Here is an 18310-nt window from a genome sequence, read left to right on the forward strand (position 1 = left end):
CCTTCTACTGGCTGGGGCCCCCGAATACTCAGATTCCATCTAGTCATTTCCTGCAAAAACCCCTAGTGGCTTTTATCTCGCCACCCTTTCTCAATGCATGTGGCCTGTAGGCCAGGCCTTTCAGCCACCAGCTCCAGGATCCACTCCCTGGGCTTTGAAGCCCTGCGACTTGCTCTGTCTCAAAGGTAGCCAGTGTTTTAACACCTCCTCTTTCTGTTCTAGGTGAAGCCTCATGGTGATGTTCAAATATGAAGACTCCATTTTAGGGGTCTCACCTACCCCACCATCCTTGTGTAACTTAACTCCATCCCTCATCCTGCTCTAACTTAACCTCTTTCTACAGCAGGGCCCGTCCTTATACAACTCTCCCACACCACTCTTCTGTAACCACTAGAGTGCTGTCCTGTCCCAAAAGGAGCAGGCTGCATAGACATATTCATCATTGAGGCTCCCAAGTTCCTTGCTACTCCAGAACAGGTGGTGAGCTTGGGGACACGACCCTGTCCTTCCCCAGACCTGCTATCTCGGAAACACAGCCATACCCAGGACAGTGCTGGCATTGTTATTCACCGTTTCCTTTGACTTCATAGAGCACTGTGGGGACCCATTGGTACTCCCTGAGTGAGTCTGGAAGGGGTAGCCACATGTACCGTTAGGTTTAAAGGTACTGGTCATGGGGCATTGACCTACCTTGGAGACCCTCAAGGGTGTGACTTGCAGAGTGATTCCAAAGAGGCCCACATGGCGACCGAACAAATTTAGGCTGCCTGCTGGATGCTTGAGCTGGTCCAACTGAATACTGCCAGAAAGGGAGAATTTGGGGAGATACAGCCTCCTCCTGCTGCTCAGGGGAATGAGAGAAAACAGAGCTGAAATGATGTTGTACAATAAACTGGCAGCGGCCTCCCCGAACAAACAAGAGATTTCAAATAACACAGCTACATTTGCTATGAGCCTACACAGGCAGGTCTGAGCAGGCACTCCTCAATGGACTATCCTTCCATCTTCTTGATAAAGCTGGGGACAGGCGGTCAGAGCACTTGCTTTGCAGATGAGAAGACGGGGTCAAGGAGGTTACCAATTTGCCCATGGTTACTCAAAGCTGAGGGTCCTTATAGAGCTGTGCTGTTGCTTCTCAGATGGGCTGTGGCTGCCCTGGTCCAGCTGAGCAAATCTTGTCTGTGCTCCAACTTAGGCTGTTTCTAATTTCTCCTGTCTATTAGCCAAGCTTTGGACCTTACAGGTCCCGGGGAAGGCTAACCACCACCATTTCCTGTTTGCACCTCAAAAGTGTATGAGGCAAGCTTATTTGCTTACATGTGGGATGTGGGATTAAGAATCACACTCATGGTAATAGAGTAGGGGGAGGCTGCCTGGACTGCAAGGGAGATGGTCTGTTTCTGGATTTCCATCATGTGTCTGGGACCTGGAGATGTTCACACTGCCCTGTGAGCTTGCAGTCGTTCATGGGGGCCTACTGAAGCAGTTCCACCACACAGGCGAAATGGGACCCGTGTGAGGTGATGGCTGGCTCAGCAGCATCTCACTATGCCTATGTGCAGCAAAATAGCATGCCACCCACTTACACGTACATGGTTTTCATTTGTCAATGATACCTTGTTGATGCTGGGGGAAAAAGTCAAAGTGAAAAACAACACACTAAAAAAAAATCAAACCAAGGCCAGGTGTGGCGGTATATGCCTTTAATCCCAGCACTTGGGAGGCAGAGGCAGGGAGATTGTTGTGAGATTGAAGCCAGCCCGGGATGGTGTGCATAGCTTCTAGGCCAGCTGGGGCTACATAGTGAGACCCTGTCTCAACAAACAAATACATCAAGCCAAGCACTTATAGGAAATCTCCATGCTCAGCAGCCAGGTAGAAGCTGTATGTGACAGGCTTAGGGATGACCACATGCCAAGAGGTAGCTTTTCTTTCTGAAGTGCTTTCGCCCCAAGGAAGTGTGTCTTCCTCCTCTATCTGGATCCCAGGCACTAACCCAGTCCAACTTCCTAACAGAAACCTTCTTGGGTGGACCAAGTATCAGGTTGCTATATTGAGCCTCCCGTCAGTTTCCCTGAGAATGAGAGAATGTCTTGTCAGGATGAGTTCAACCTTCAGCTCCATGAGGCCCATTTCCTATCCTGTCACATAGGCAGGGCCCCACCTGCTGCAACTCCTAGAAACAAACCTAATCTCCAGGGGACATCTATCAGTGACTTGGGATTGATTTGATTGTTACATCTGGGGGTAGGACATTTCTGACATCTGGTAGGCAGAGTGCCCAGGGACACCGCTGAGCATCCTTTGATACTCAGGATAGCTCTGTGAGACAGAGACTCTCTAGCCTACCACATGCTAAAATTGAGAAGACAGGGACAGGATAGAGGACAGAGGGCAGAGGACAGGGGTACAGGACTTGGTAGACAGTGCATAGGTGGTTTATGTGGTGGGGAGCTGGAGGATCTATTTGGAAGTGGCAAGATTTGCTTGAGGTCAGGGTTTCTCAGTCTTTAACATGCACAAGAATCCTCATTGGACCTGGTAAGAGGATTCCAATACGTAGGTATGGGGTGGACCTAAAGCTCGTGTTTCTAGCAAGTACTCAGATGAAGTCAAAGATGCTGGTCACAGGGCAGACTTTGAATAGCAAAGGTGTTAAATAATGGAAATAAACATGTCAGGACAGAGCTAAGAGAAGGGCAGGTGGGTGGATGGAAAGTCATAGACTCCCCAACAAAGCACCCAGTAAAGAGGACTGAGTCTGAGTCTGGTACCCTATGAAGTCACTTACAGATCACATAAGTGGTAGGGCAGGTAATTATCCAACTAAGATTCCACAGCACTGTAGTTTGTGCACAGGTCCTCTGTTAAACCATCACATGTTCAAACCCTGCTTGGGAAGTGCTGGGCCTTTGCCTTCCAAGGGATACGTGTTCCTTTCTTCATGTATGTATGTATGTGTGTATGCATCTGTGTTCATGTGTGTGCGGGTGTACACATACCTACGTATGCACATGTGTGTGGAGGTCAAAGGACAACTTCGGGAGTTGTTCACCTTGTCTTTTGAGACAGAGTCTCTCATAGCCGAACAAGCTATGCTGCTTGAGTAGTAAGTCCCAGGGATCAGCCTGTCTCTGCTTCCCAGTGCTGGGATTACAAGCATTTTCCATCATGCCTGGCTCTTTGTACATAGATTCTGGGGATTGAACTCTAAGGCCTCATGTTTGTAAGGCAGACACTTTACTGACTGGGCCATCTCCCAAGCCCCTTGTTCCCTTCTTTTTTTGTTGTTTTTAGAAATTTAAGTATTTATTTGTGTGTGTTGATGTGTGACTTGATGTGTGTGTGTGTGTGCACGCGTGCACGGTGTGCACACTTGTACGTGCGCCACAGCCTGAGTGTTGAGATCTGAGGATGACTTATGAGAGTCCGTTCTCTCCTTATATCAGGTAGGTTCCAGGAATCAAACTAAGGTCACCAGGCTTGGGGGCAAGCACCTTGACCAGCTGAGCCATTTTTCCAGCTCTGTTCCCTTATTTATAATCTCACAATGCTTCTAAAGGCTATGGTGAGCTATGAATCTCTCAAAGGAAGATGCAGTGGATTGGTTCCATGGTGATGATGGTGATGGTGATGGTGGTATCATTCAGTGTGTTCTTCCCATCTCTGGGAGGAATGGCTGAATCTTGTCTGATAATTAGAACGTGACCTAGTCCCAGTCCCCACATCATGGCCTAAAGATGCCCAGAAACCGAGGTGACCATTAGAAGGGTTTCATTGCAGTAGGGGAAGGCAGAGATACCTGGGTCTCACCTCAGTGGTAAGGGCTGAATCCACGTGTCAAAACTCTCCCCCACCAGTGCTTCTTCGCACTCCTGGCTTCTCCCCAGGTCTGGAAGAATGAAGATGGCAGAGATGTTGCAGCTATAGGGCAGCCGGAGGACATGACTGTGCAGGGGAGGAAAATGCTGCAGTTGGAACCAGCCCACTCGCTGCATCATGGGAACCAGGACCGTGACCCCCTCACGCAATGAGAAAGGCCTCATCTCAGTGAGCTTTGGGTCAAAACAGTGTTTCCATTTCCCTGAGAAGAGAGTGCACAAGAATCAGCAGGGCCAGCAGTCCCCAGGGCACAGCTCGGGTTGTCCACCAGGGAGGCCCTCAGGGTGCTATGTGGCAAGTCATGCAGGCAGGTATGAGCGATCCCTGTTCATATGGATCTTCCATAGTATGGAATACAAGCAGCAGACTCCATATATAAACCAATATGCCAGCTGGTGATGTGAGCTATGGGGAGAGAGAAAGCCAGGGAGACAGTTATAATTCCATGTAAAGCATTCTTGAGAAGGTGATATGAATTGGAGACTTAATAGCATAGGAGAACAAGTGGAATATCCAGAGGAGGAACATTCTGGAGAGATAGAATGCACATGCAAAGGTCCAGTGGCAGGAAGGGGTCTGCCATGTTTTAAGGACATGGGGAAGTTTGTGAAGCTGCTTGGAAAGAGGCGACAGAGGGTGAGAAGTGAGGCCAGGGCGCGCAGGAGTCCATCAGTTTCTTCCTGGGTCAACTGAGGAGGTAATAGGTCTCTTACAGATACCAGTAAGTATCAATGTAAAAAGAGCCCTGAGTATAGTCCTGTCATATAGCAATGCTTGGTAATTGTTAGCCATTCATTTTTTAATACTGTACAACTCTCCCATCATCTACTGGGATAACTAGATGACTAGATAACTAGTTAACATCTAGATAACTTCCTCTCCCTGGTATCTTCAGGATCAGTTAGAATGCAGTCCTATGGGCCTGGAGTCAAGAAATTGTAGCTCAGCCTCCTATGAGCTGGTTTCCTGGCTTCTTACCCCATAGCTGAGGTTCTAGCCAGGACTTGCAGTGGCCAGCTCTGCCATCACCTGCTGTGGCTACTGAGGTCTGTGCTCCAATAGGACCAGAGGCACTGGGGAGGACCAGGAAGCTGGTTTTATTTCCCTGCAATCCTGATTGGTTACAGTAAAGGTATATATTGCACAAAACCATGCATCCATCTGCAGAAGAAGCTTATAGCCTTGGGACAAGTAATCAGGATACTAAGGACAGTATATCTTTAGAGAAAGAAAGAATGTGGCATTACCAGAACTCCACCAGAAGTTCTGAACTGTTCTGTTTCTGGGGTTCCCAGTCCCCAACACCAGCTGGCACCTCTCACAGTTCCTGCTTAGCCACCTGGGCACGTGCATTCGAATGTCTAAAAAGCACCTCAGACTCTGCATGCTTAAAACAAAAGCTTGTTTTTCTCCACGTCCTTTGAGTGGTGATAGGAAGGGCTATCAGGTAACTAGGCTATCAGGTGCCTAATTACATCTGAACGTCAGAAGGACAATAATTGTTTTACAGGAGTATATGACATTTGGGGGTCCTTTGCTTTGTTCCTAAAGGTTACAATCTCTTTCCCAGAGGAACTTGTCAGGGGAGACTTCCTGGAGGTGATGGGTGAGCTGAACCCTGAAGGAGGGCCCCTCTTGGCTGGAGAAGATGACGGGAGACAGGGACAAAGTCACATCATATAACAGGGCCAGGATCTGTCAGGGCGGGATCTGCCAGATCTACACCATCAGGACTGTCGTTTCTTGTCATCTGTGGTGCTTTTGGATAGAGGAAGGGAGGGAGAGGTAACGTGGAGGAAGATTCAGTAGGAGACATAACATTCAAGGGCCCTGTGGCCCCCTTGGTGGGGAGGCAAATTGCAAATAGGAAAACTCATTAAGAAGTAAGCCCGGTGTGCTAGTGCACACCTTTACTCCTAGCACTTAGAAGGCAGAGGCAGGTGGATCTCTGCGAGACTGAGGTCACCCTGGTCTATACAGCAAGTTCTAGACCAGCTGAGGCTACAGGGTGAAATTGTCTCAAAACAAAAACCAAGACACAAACAATAAAAGTAGAGGTAGTTGCAAAGGGACCACAACTCTGGCTCACATATACCCTGACTGAACTTCTAGAGATAAAAATCACAGTCTGGTAGTTCAAAAAAAAAAAAAAAAAGAAAAAAAGAAATAGAAATCGCTGTAATAACTAAACCAATATAATGCTCACACTAAAAATATGTAACTAGATGTTAGAATATAAATTTGAAATTAAATGTCTATTATAATTTTTGAATACTGTTTCCTAACGAAACTGTACTACCAAGCTTCAACAATAATGTGAAATTTGTCACTGTTTCTATAATGTGAGTTTACCATTTCCAAATTCTCCAAACGATACAAGAGATAATGTAACTTGGTAAGTTGAACAGGAACAATAGCTATGGTTGGGTCAATGGTCAAAAGTTAGTATGTGGTGTGGAGAGAAAAGAGACCAGGGATCTGTCTCCCTAGCAGTGTGACAACCTTCAGGCCCTGGCTGGAGTTGGAGCATTTACTGAGCCTAGAGGAAAGGAGCAGGAAGGGGAGACTTCTGGGTGGAGGAAATGGTGGAAAGAAGTGCTTTGGATGGGAACATGCTGAGCCCAGGATACTTCATTCAGAAGGAAGTGACCAGTGGCTGGTGGGCACAAGGGTCTGGTATGGAGGTGGGCGTCTTCATGCACAGGCATGTTGTCATGGCACAACATGGCGTAAGACCCTAGCATAGAAAAGGAGGCTGGGGAAGGAGCTTCATGATGGGCCCCCATTGAGGTGGCTTCATGAGAAAGAGATTTGCTCTGAGATTGGAGCAGAGGAGGAGAAGAAAGGTCATGCTGAGCCAGGAGAGGAGTGTGTCCAGCAGGAAGGCCAACAGAATACCACCAACAGCTAGGCTGGGAGTATGTATCCCTGCTCTACAGAGTCTCTTCTGTAAAGTGGGTTGGAGGCAGCTTGATTCAACAATTGGAAACAAGATGTATAACCTGCGCAGACACAAGACTTGTGTCTGGAATGGGAGGCACACTGGTGTAGCTTAGGAGGGCAGTGCTAGCTACCAAGGGTATGAGCTGGGTGGTCATGCAGGGCCCCATGGGTGGCTTAGTGCTCTGTTGTCTCCATGTTGGAATATGATTTTAGAACAAAGGGCCCCTTGTTCTCCTTTGTCACTGGGCCCTAAGGAAGATGTAGTTGGTTCTGAGTTGAGACACCGTGTCCTGAAACTTGGTTGTGTCAGAGAGGAGAGGGTAGGGGCTAGAGTCTGAATGTTCAGGGGAAGGTTCCAGAGAGAGGCAAAAGATGGGAGCAGGAGCCAGTGCATAGGGCCCTGCATGTAGAGCCCCAGACAAGCAGGGCAAGGAGAGTCGGGGTTTGCCTAGGAAAAGATGGCTGACCTTTGCAACAACTGGGAGAGGTCTAAATAATCCTAACCTTCCTCAGCCCAGTGTTTTACAGGGTTGTTTGTAAGGATTAAATGAAGCGTTTCTCAGGGCCCACTCAACAACTCAAAGGACAAGACTGTACTGAGGAGGTTTGAGAGAGCTGTGGAAAAAGAAAACTAAAGAGGAAGGCGCCTAGGCATAGAGGTGGGGGGGCAGAGCTGTCCCAAGCTGAAGGAGCAAAGATCTGTAAAGGGCTAGCGCCATGGGGCTGCCAGAGCACTGGGAAAGGATCACTGACCTTTAAAGAAAATATAATTGGCCAGAATCAAGGTGGAATGGGGCTCCAGCTCCTTCAAAAGCTTCTGAATTTTGCCGTGGGTCCTGTCACGCATGGCCGAGTCTATCTGATCCATGGCCATCTCGGAGTTCCCTAAGGCGATGAGGAAGACATCGGTGCGGTACAAGCTCTGGGCTAGTGAGACAAACTTCTGTACCGGGTTTAACCTCTTGTCCATAAACAGCAAGCTTCCGGTATCTACCCCGCACTCCCCAGGATGCGGCAGGAGGGCACCCAGCAGCTGCCCATAGTGTGTGGGTGCTTGGGTGTTTACGTCTTCCCTCGTGCTGAACCCCAGATCCTGAAGAATCTGGTAGGAGGATTCTGGCTTGGCCTGGAGGGCCAGCAGCGTGAGGGGCACGGCAATGCTGAATGGAGAAAAGAGGACGTTCCTGCCCCGTTTGGGTACTGCCAACTGTCTGTAGAGGCTGAAGGCAAATTGGGAGTTGTTGAAGATGAAGGAGGGTGCCCGAAGAGTCACTGGTGTTGATGCCTCACAGGTGTGGGGATCTAGCCAGCTCACTAGCAGCCAGAGGGACAGAATGGGGTGTGCCATCCTAGATAAAGTTATATACATCAGAGTCACTCAGCTTGGTCCTACAGCCCAGTAAGGCACAAAGCTCTAAAAGACTTCCTGCTGATCTGCCCTCTAGCATGGGCCTTTGGTTGGCTTTGATTAGGAGGGTGTGAATTCTTACAGAAATAGAAAGATCTCAGGTACAGTCAGTCTTGGAAGCCTGACCGATCAAGCCTGACTATCTGGCTCCAGTGTGATCTCAGCCAACTTCTCCCCCACCCAGTAGAGGCCCCAGGTATGAACAGAGGTCAGAACACCTGCCCACAAATTGTGAGAGCAGACTGCCTAGGTGGAAACCATCAAGGTGTTCAATAAAACAAAGACAGTAGCAAAACAGTCCTATGGACTGCTTTAGAGTTTAGCTATAATCTACCATGTTCTATGTATATAGTCTCGGTATGTGTTCAATATCAAGTAGAAGTTCAGTTCTCCACCTGCGCACCCAAAACCCGTATTCCTTCTTTTGCCCCTCTCTGCCCCGCTTGTCCCTTGGAGGCTGAGGCCTTGGGACTGTGCCTCAGTCTCTCCTGCCCCCAACTGTCCTGCTTTTGAGTTTGCCAATGAGCTTCTGACAGGCAAGGAGAGGCTGGCAGCTCTCATGCTTCCATGATGGTCTAGCTCTGTGCCCTAGCATCCCTCTGCCAGCTAAGAGAACCCTCTCCACTGCTTTAGCTCTTCCAGATGTTCTTTACTTCTTGCCTTGGGGCAGCTCCCCACTCTTGCCTACCTCTGTTGCCTACATCTGAGTACTTAACTCTTTCCCTAACCCTTTCTCTAAATCTCCGTAGTACAGTCTTGTCTCTTGAGTCATTGAGGGAGCTCTGAGCAGTGTTCCATTTGATCCTTACAGCCTTGCAAAAACTTGGGGCCAGGGAGGTCAGGTGGCCTACTCAGAATCTATAGCTAGCCCGCAGCTGAGCCAGGGCTCTGTTTCTGCTTCTCCAAAGAGGAGGCTCTATCCTTTCACTGGTTCCCTGTTCAGAACAAGGTGCCCCTCTATAATAAGAGTCCCTGAACACAGCTTCCAGCCCCTGTGGTGTGCTACCATACAAGGCTAGGACACTTTTAGAGCTGCCTCCCACTGTGGTCTCTGACCATGCAGAGAACTTTCTCCCCAGGGGCAAAGTGAGAGTCCTAGGGCCCAGACCTCAGGTGACTGGAAGGTAAGTTTTACTTACAGGACATGAGCTTGGGAGTCTAATGCACCTGTGCACTTTTGAATCTAGCTCTGTGGGTAGCTGCTGTGGCCTGAGGAATGAGAGGGCAGCAAACATCACCTGCCAATCTTGGCAGTCATGGTCACATGGAAAGGTCAGCATGTACCCGCCTTGGGCAACTGTTCCAGCCTCAGTGTGCGGTGCTCACTGGTGCATGGGGAACTTGGAGGCACAGAGACTCCCGAGCTGACCTAGTGTGGAAGAGGGTCATGCAGCTCTCTCAGACTGAGAAGCAAGAACAGGGATATCCTGGGTCAAGGAACTCCTTCCCCATCTTCTCTCCCATCCATCCAACCATCCATCCATCTAACCTTCCATCCATCTATTCATCTACTCACCCATTCATGCATCTATCCCTTCCTTCCATCTACCCACCCATCCATTCATTCACCTATCTATTCATCCACTCATCATATTTCATCCCTCCATCCTTCCATCCATCCACTCACCCCCACCCATGTATCCTTCCATCCCTCCCTCCATATACTCACCCATCCATTCATCTATCCCTCCTTCCTTTCCATCCATCCATCCATCCATCCATCCATCCATGCATCTGTCCACTCACCCATGCATCCATTTATCCCTACAGCCTTCCTTTCTTCCATCCATCTACCTACTCATCCATGTATCCATTCTTCTATTCTTTCAATCTTCCTTCCTTCCTTCCTTCCTTCCTTCCTTCCTTCCTTCCTTCCCCCACTCACCTATCTATCCTTCCATTCACCTACTTCTTAAGTAACTGCTGTATGTCTGATCATGGTTGGGCTTTGAAGACGGATTAAGGAAATCATACCTGGTCACTCTCTTCAGTAACAAGGTCTCATTTCAGAGCTTATGGCCCACTGTGTCCATCTTCAAGCTGACAACTGAAGCTATTTAAGCACAAGCAGTGTCTCAAAGGCCTCCTAGCCCATGGCATTTGCACAGCATCCCTTCAGCTCATGTCTTTGCTCCCCTTTACACATCTCCAGCGTGAGTAGCATATTTTCTATGCAGAAGTCCAAACAGTAACAGATCAACACAGTGACATAATAATGTGCAGGAAGCTCAGTGTCCTGACTCATTTGTCTTCTAGAGATGCTCTGTGTACTGAAAGGACCCCCATGAGAGGTGCTATTTATGTTTTGTCAGTAAGCCCAGCAAAGACTGAGCATCTTATTCAAAGCAAACAATTGGGAGACCAAGGCAAGCGTGACAAGTTGAACATAGATTCACTTTCTTTCTGCTCTAGTGACTGACTCATGGGAACAGCCACATTCTGGGGTTGCTGCAAAGGCTGGAAGACGACCAGTCTTGGTGAGACTCCTGAGGAGTGAATGTACTTTATACTGCACCAGTTTGGAGCTGAGATCCCCAACACAGACATGTACACAGCTAGTCTTCCCCTTGGTTTAATAATTTGCTTAAGAGTTTATTTGGCCACATTTTCTCAGGGTGAAATGGCCAGTAAGTCTCATCAGATATAGAGAATGAGTGAGGACACATTTGGGACTCTGTCTCTTGGTGGGAGAACACCTTAATCTGCCAACCATTATCAATGGGATGGGCAGAGGATGAGGTGAAATATTCATACATGGTATGAATTAACCCTGCTCTGGTATGTTATATGAACCAGATTTTCATCACTGCAATGAAATACCAGAGGTGGGTTAGTCTAATGAAAAAGAAGTTTACTTAGCCCAAGTTTTGAGGGTTTATGGGAGGCATGCTGGCATTGGCTCAGATCTGATCATATCCTTGCTGCCAGTGCCCCGAGAAGACTAATGATATGTGGTGTGGAGTCGATGAGTCTGGTCTTTCTCTCATTTCTTATAAAGTCATCGGGATCCAGTCATGGGAGCTCTGCCCTATTAACCTTATCTAATCCTAAGCAGTTTCCAAAGGGTTCATCTTTAGACACCAGAGCTGGGTTTAGTTTAGACACTATACTATTAACAAGTGCCTCTGGGCATTAAATTCCTACATGAGTGTGGTGGAAATGCAAGTCATAGTCATACTATTCTGGGTATCTTGGAGTTGCAAAAGGGACACCAAACACACAGGGTTGGGAAAAATAAGACTCTGGTCCTAGTGAATCTGACGGATATTTGATTTGGAAGAGTAGGATACAGAACAGTAAGACAAGTCTTGATGAAGAACTTTACACAATAAAAGATGCTAAAACTTCACCACATAGAAAGCTTGGGAGAGGGCTGGGGAGATGGCTCGGTCAGTAAAGCAATTGTGTGTTCGCCATGCAAGCATGAGGATCTGAGTTTGGATCCCCAGAAACCATGTAAAAGTCAGGTGTGGTGGCACAAACCTGTAACCACAGTGCTGGGTACAGACAGAGACAAACGGAGTTCACTGGGCAGCCAGTCTACCTAATCAGTGAGGCCCAGGTTCAGAGACATGCTGCCTCAAAAAATAAGGTGCTGAGCGATTGAGGAAAGCATCCAATGTCAACCCCTGGCATCCACACGCCACATGCAGATGTGTGCATGCCCACAGAAACCACCTTGGGAGATGCATAATGAAGTCAATTTCTAGCCAAGAAAAATATCAGATTGAAAAAAACAAAACAAAACAAAAAACCTAGCAACTGGGAGACACTTCAGGGATCGTTAGGACAGAATGGTAACTTGGTTCCATCTTGGATCCTATGTGGTGGTTCCTGGGTAATCCAAGAGGATTATTTTGGCAGAGATTCAGAAACTGTTTGTATAGGGAAGAAATATCACCTTGACTAGTGATGTCTGCAACAGGCATGAGAGGAGTGGCACAGAGGCCACATGTTTGTCATTGTTAGGAGGCCAGGGCTCTCTTTTCAGGAACTACAGGTTGGAAGAGCGTGGGAAGTATCAAGGGCCACCCAGCTGGAGGCAAAGTGAGAATTAGAATCTCCTGCTCCTCATCAGCAAGAACTTTTTCTGCTCTACCATGTCTTCTGTTGGGATTGAAATACCTGAGTCACGTATTTCATTGTAGTAACGAAAACTGATTCATGCAGCGTCTCAGGAAGTCATAACTAATTCTCAGCATATCTAATGGGAATAAAACCAATATCAGCTGAGTATTGATTCGGACCTCCACATATGTAAACAGATCCACAGCTAACCTTCACCTCTGCTACTTGTTTATTGAACAAACAAGCCTTTGAGCTGGTTTACTAATCCTCATCAGGCTAATCTCAATGCTGCTGCGGGATGGTTGCCCCCATTGCTTGAGCACATACTCATATTTAGAGCTTTACGTATAACGCCTTGTTTAATCCTTCCAGTAATTTTAGAAGGAAGCTACCATTACCCACGCCTTTGTGAATGGCAACATAGAGTTCAAGTGACTTGCCAATGTGACACAACTCATGAGTGGTTAGCCAAGTGGAACCCAAAGTCCAGACACTTTCTCTCAGATGTCTTGATTGGGGGGATGTTATTGGGGGCCCAAAGTCAACAGTGGTGAACCCCTATGCTTCCTGCCTCAGTACTGGACATGAGCTGACGTTTAGATCCCAGAGGACAATGACGTCCCCTCATTCCCTCACTTCCTCCCAGGGTAGACATTAGCACACATTCAGTTCCTGGGTTCCCAACCTTCAGTAGGTAATCCCTCTCCTGAAACTCTGATGAATACCTGCCTTATGTGCACACTCAAGTTGGAGTTCACAGATGTGATCAGGACACTACGGGCCCTCAGATACCTTCCTGTCTGTGTAGACTAGACAGGAAGCATCTATGTTACTCTGCTAGGGTGACTGTAGCAATATCACAAATGGTGTGGTTCAGCATCATAAATCTATCATTGCACAGTTCCAGAGGCTGTAAGTGCTGTTGGCAGAGCTGGTTTCCCTGAGAGCTGTTGGTAATAAACCTGCCGAGACCTCTCTCCTTGGCTCACTGATGGTTCTCTTGCTGTTCACATGCACGATGCCCTCTCAGGATCCTCACATCATGTCCTCTCTATGCACAGTGGCTAACCCATGTCATATCTTCACATTCAAATGTCCTCTTTTGTAAGGTTAAGTCAGGTTAAGAGCCACCCAACCTCATTTTTACTTGCTACCTCTGTGAAGACCCTGTTACCAAAATGTGGCCACATTCTGAGTTACTAAGGGTTAAAATTGTAACATATGAAATGCAGTTCAACCAGTTTCAGGATCTGTCTGCCTATGTGTAACATGACATGGAATGTCAGCCGTCCACTTGGTGTAGTGGAAATTTCTGAGTCTAGCAGTGCTGAAGTAGAACACACTGAGGACATCGCCCAGAGTCCCATTCACATTTTATTATTTGTCACATACTCTCTGGAGTGACAACATCTCTGTTATATATAAAAAAAATTAGACAAGCAAACAACAAAACCAGTCTCTCTGATTAAACATGTTGTCACACACTTAGCAATTTGCAGCCCCACTTCCTCTGCCAGGCATGCATGTGCACTGCATAGCCTGCATCACTGTCTGGGGCAACCGGGTATCTATAAAGCCTTGCTTCTTATTACAAAGAACTTTGTAATTTAAAATTGTTCACTGAACTCCCATGGAGCCCACACAGAGCACAGTGTGTAGCCCTGTACTGGCAGGTGGGGGGCCCATAGCACAGGACGATTGAGTGAATGCATCACCCGCTCAGTACAAGAGGTGGTTGGATGATAGTTTCGTTGGCTGAATGTACTTCATAAGTCTAATTTCTGGGAATAAAGACTAGCACCCCCCCAAATATCCAAACATGGGGAATGCCCGCTGGGAAGAAATACATTTTGGAAGCAGTTTTGATGGCACAATTATTAAAGTGGATCAAGATGGGCAGCTCTCTGGAAACCCTTGGATGATACTTCATGCCGTTTCCATAAGTTTTCTGTTCCCACTCAGTTTTCTCCCAGTTTCTGTCCATCTCCAACATGCAGCCACAGAGATTAAAGCTGTACATCAGGCTGGGGATGTAGCTCAGCAATAGAGCATTGCCCAGCCGTGCAAGCCCCTGGTTCTATTCCCTAGCACTTCAAGAAAAAAAGAAAGTCTGTGCATTATGAACAGGATTGCCAAGCAAGAAAATGAGGTGATTCAGCCAACAAGGTGAACAAAACATCTTGTGAGGCCAGAGACTGGAGCCTGCTGATGCTTCCCCAGGCTGGAGACCAGGTTAATATTAACAAGCCCAAGGTGATATGGACTTGTGCAATCAGGGGCCTGGCCACTGAGTCCCACAGATGGAACTGTCATTCACCTCCTCTCCTGAACCTCAGTTGTCCTTTGTGTACCTTCCAGGAGGGAGGAAGTTAGGCCAGGGAAACAGAATGCTAACACCTACTATGGTAATGTCAGGTTGTCCAAGAATGTCAAACTGTGCCCCACAACATCAGTTTGTGTCTCAGGTGCAGAGAGCTGTATGAAACCACCTGCACCACTGACCACTGTCTTTGAGCACAGATCTAGAAGAGCAACAGATGTGTGTGATGGATGTGAAGACCTGGGATCGTCTTCATCTGGTCTTGCCTCTAGCAGACTCTCCTTGCCTGTCCTAGAGTGAGCCACACACTTGCAAATCTGCCCTCCCCCAACTCTTTCAAGAGCCTTTTCATCCCCCAGAGCGTGGCATTGACAGTGGCTCTCCAGTGGGATGCTTTGGAGGAGGTGGGCTCCATGGTCACAACAGCTCGGGTGACACTGTATCTTCTTTCTCCCACTTGGGTAAGGATCTGAGGAGTCTTGTGGTGAATACTAGCCCAAAGTTTTCCAAACCCACCTGACCAAGGACCCTACTAATCTAAATTGAGCTCCTTCCTATAGGCCAGGCCCCTGTAGAGGCTCGAATAGAGCTGTCTCCCTGAGCATCCTGGCCTACCTACACTTTTGCTTCCCCAGCCCCCCTTCCACTTAATCCTTTGATGGTTGGTATTTTTAAGAAAGCACAGAAGGTGTTAGAGAAGAAAGTGAAGTAGTCTATACCAACCCCCGCACAATCTCCACTGCTCCAGGCCAACTGCCTACGCACTGCCCTTGGCAATGGCAGCACGGCCTCTGCCCCAGGGCCCATGCTCTTTGTCTGCTCTCCTCCCAGTGCTCCACAGCTTTCGTACCCACCTGGGGTCTCAGATGCCACCTTCGTGGTGAACCAAGGTGAACCAAGACCCCAGAGAGCTGGGCTTTTCTGACCTTGTACCCATGTAGGTTTGCACCTCACCACTCATGTTCCCGTCCTCGTATCACTTCACTGTGGGGCTCATCACCCTCTCCTTGCTGTGCACGGGATCCCGGCACCTTCTGTACTGCCTGTAACCCTCAGTGAGCTCTTACAGTCGTTTGCTCCCAGGGGCACACCTTTCCCTGGCACATAATGCATGCTCAATAGACTGTTGACAGGTGAATTAACATGCGTGTTCACAGAAGAAATCATGTGCGCATTTTCTTTTTTTACTATACTTTCTGTAGCTTTTCCCTTTTAGTTATCTTTTCCTATTAGCCCACACAGAGGGGAGCCTCTTTAGACATCTTGTGTGTGTATGAGTGTGTGTTTGGGGTGTGTGTGCCCCTATTTGTATGTTTGAGTGTGGGTGCATGCATGCTATGATGCCTGTGTGGAGGTCAGAGGACCACCTGGGGTGTCACTTCTCACCTTCCCCCTTGTGTGAGACAGGGTCTCTTTTTTGCTGTTGTGTAAGCCAGGTTATCTGGCCCTTGGGCTTCTGAGGACTCTCCCAACTCCTCCTCTCCAGCTGTAGGAGTCCTAGAGTTTTAGGCACATGCCTCACTGCATCTGGCTTTTATGTGGGTTCTGGGGATCCAAACTCAGTTCTTTACACTTGGACAGCAAGCATTTGACTCACCAATCCAATTTCCCAACCCCACATGGAGTCTTTTTAAAAGCTGCATCATATTCTATTTCAGGGATGTGCCTACACTTATAAAATTTATTCCTTGTGGACAAAATTCATTTCCTTTTTGAGTGATGGCACAATGAAAAAAAAGCACTGTTCATACAGTCGTGTGTGTAGTATGTAAATATTGCTATGGGGTAAATTCCCAGGAGTGGGCTTCCTTTTAACGTCAACAGATCTTACTAAACCATCTTCCAATAATATACAAATTTCCATTCCTTTGTATGACAATGTCTGTTTTCAAAAATTCTCATAGACCTGGGTACCAACAATGCCTGGCTATGCCCACCTGACAGGTGAATAATAGTATGCTCTTAAATTATTTAACTGGGTTTAAAATTGCAAGAAACTTGGTCATCTTGCACATTTCCATTGATTATTTCTGTTTGGTTCTTTTTTTCCTTTTTATTTTTTTGCTTCTATTATGTTCTGGGCTTTCTATTCAGTTGTTTACTGTTTCTTTATAGAGTAGATTCGAAAGAAGTCTTTGAAAATGATTATCTTGCCGGGCGTGGTGGCGCACGCCTTTGATCCTAGCACTTGGGAGGCAGAGGCAGGTGGATCTCTATGAGTTCAAGGCCAGCCTGGTCTACATAACAAGTTCCAGGCCAGCTGGGACTACAGGGAGACCCTGTCTCAAAAACACCAAAAATGATTATCTCATCATATTTGTTATAAAGAATTTTCAGTTTGTCCATGGGCTTTGTGTATGACATTTTGTTTTATTTATTTACATTTGAGTCTCAAAAAACTTTTTGAAACGCAGTGTACCTTTTTTGTTATATTAACCTGCAAAGTAGCAGGGTTTCCTTGGGGCACCTGGTTTGGGCTGCCCCTCCCCCACCCCTCTCGCCCTCTGCCCCTCCCCCACCCTAACCCTTCCACCACACTTGCCCCTTCACTTTTAGATCTGCCTGCCTTCCCTTCCTCTCTCCCTCTCACGGCCCCCTTTCGGTTTTCTAACATCTGCACTCCTGCACACCCACGTAGACACACACATATAAAACTAGAGGCTAAGGTACACACGTGAGAGAGAGCATGTGGTTTGTCTTTCTGAGCTAGGGTTTTAAACTAAACCGTCCAGCACATATTTTTAATAAATCGATGTTAAAAACATTACAGCTGTAGGACTATGAACAATAGCTTAATAAGTCACAAATTTCATTGTTTAGAATATGTGTCATATAATTATTATTTCATTTGGAAATAATTTGCAGTTTTAGATGTATAGCTGTGTTAAAGTAATAAGTTTACAATCTGGACCATTTTTAGGTGTCTTAAAGTGCCTCACACTATTGTGAACCCAATCCCCAAAGCTCTTTACTGGTAACCGCTGTTCTGCTTCTCTGTCTTAGGGATTTGACTTTTCCAGGCCCCTTGTATGAGTGGAATTCCACAACGTTTGTTGTTATTTCTTTTAAAAAACATTTATTTTTACGTATATGAGTATTTGCCTACACATATATGCGTGTACCACGTCAGCACAGTTCCCCTGACCTCAGCATGGCAGTGGCTGTTGTGCCTGGAGGTGAGAACACCATGTTTGCGTATTCCAGTCACTGTTGAGGGAACATCAGATTCCATCACCTGGTACTTTCTCACTGTGAATTATGTTGCTGTGAATTTGAGTGTGCAGATTTCTCTCCGAGTTTCTCGTCCTAATTCTTTTGTGTTAGCATTAGAATGGGCTAAATAGTCATTCCATTTTTAATATTAATGAGGCACTCATACCATTTTCCATAATGTGCGCACCATTTTACCCCCTCCAGCAGCACCCAAGGACACAGTTTCTTTGCATTCTTGTCTGCACTTTTCATTTTCTTTCTTTATAAATTATATTGATTGATCGATTGGTTGTGCACATGTGTACCTCTGTGTATGCAAGTGTGTGTGTGTGTGTGTGTGTGTGTGTGTGCATGTGCGTGTGTGTGTGTGTAGTCCAGAGGTTGAAGTTGGGTGTTTTCTTCACCTTATTTGTTGAGACAGGGCCTCTCACTGAATGCTGGGCTCACCAATGTGACTAAACTGGCTGGCCAGCATG

At 47.1% G+C, this 18310-nt stretch overlaps 1 protein-coding gene across 1 annotated transcript; it reads right to left on the reverse strand.

Moving 5' to 3' along the window:
* Positions 1–519: 519 nt before the first annotated feature.
* Positions 520–8173, reverse strand: LOC103748555 (alpha-1-antitrypsin-like). The gene is made up of 4 exons (XM_029555063.1): positions 7579–8173; positions 3814–4084; positions 691–799; positions 520–627 (listed from the first exon to the last, which is right to left on the reverse strand). Exons 1-4 carry the CDS (start codon positions 8171–8173, stop codon positions 520–522), a joined length of 1083 nt encoding a protein of 360 aa, XP_029410923.1.
* Between the last annotated feature and the right edge of the window lie 10137 nt (positions 8174–18310).

The sequence above is a fragment of the Nannospalax galili genome, unplaced genomic scaffold (genome assembly GCF_000622305.1).
Source record: "Nannospalax galili isolate Female #2095 unplaced genomic scaffold, S.galili_v1.0 scaffold86, whole genome shotgun sequence".
NCBI lineage: Eukaryota > Metazoa > Chordata > Mammalia > Rodentia > Spalacidae > Nannospalax > Nannospalax galili.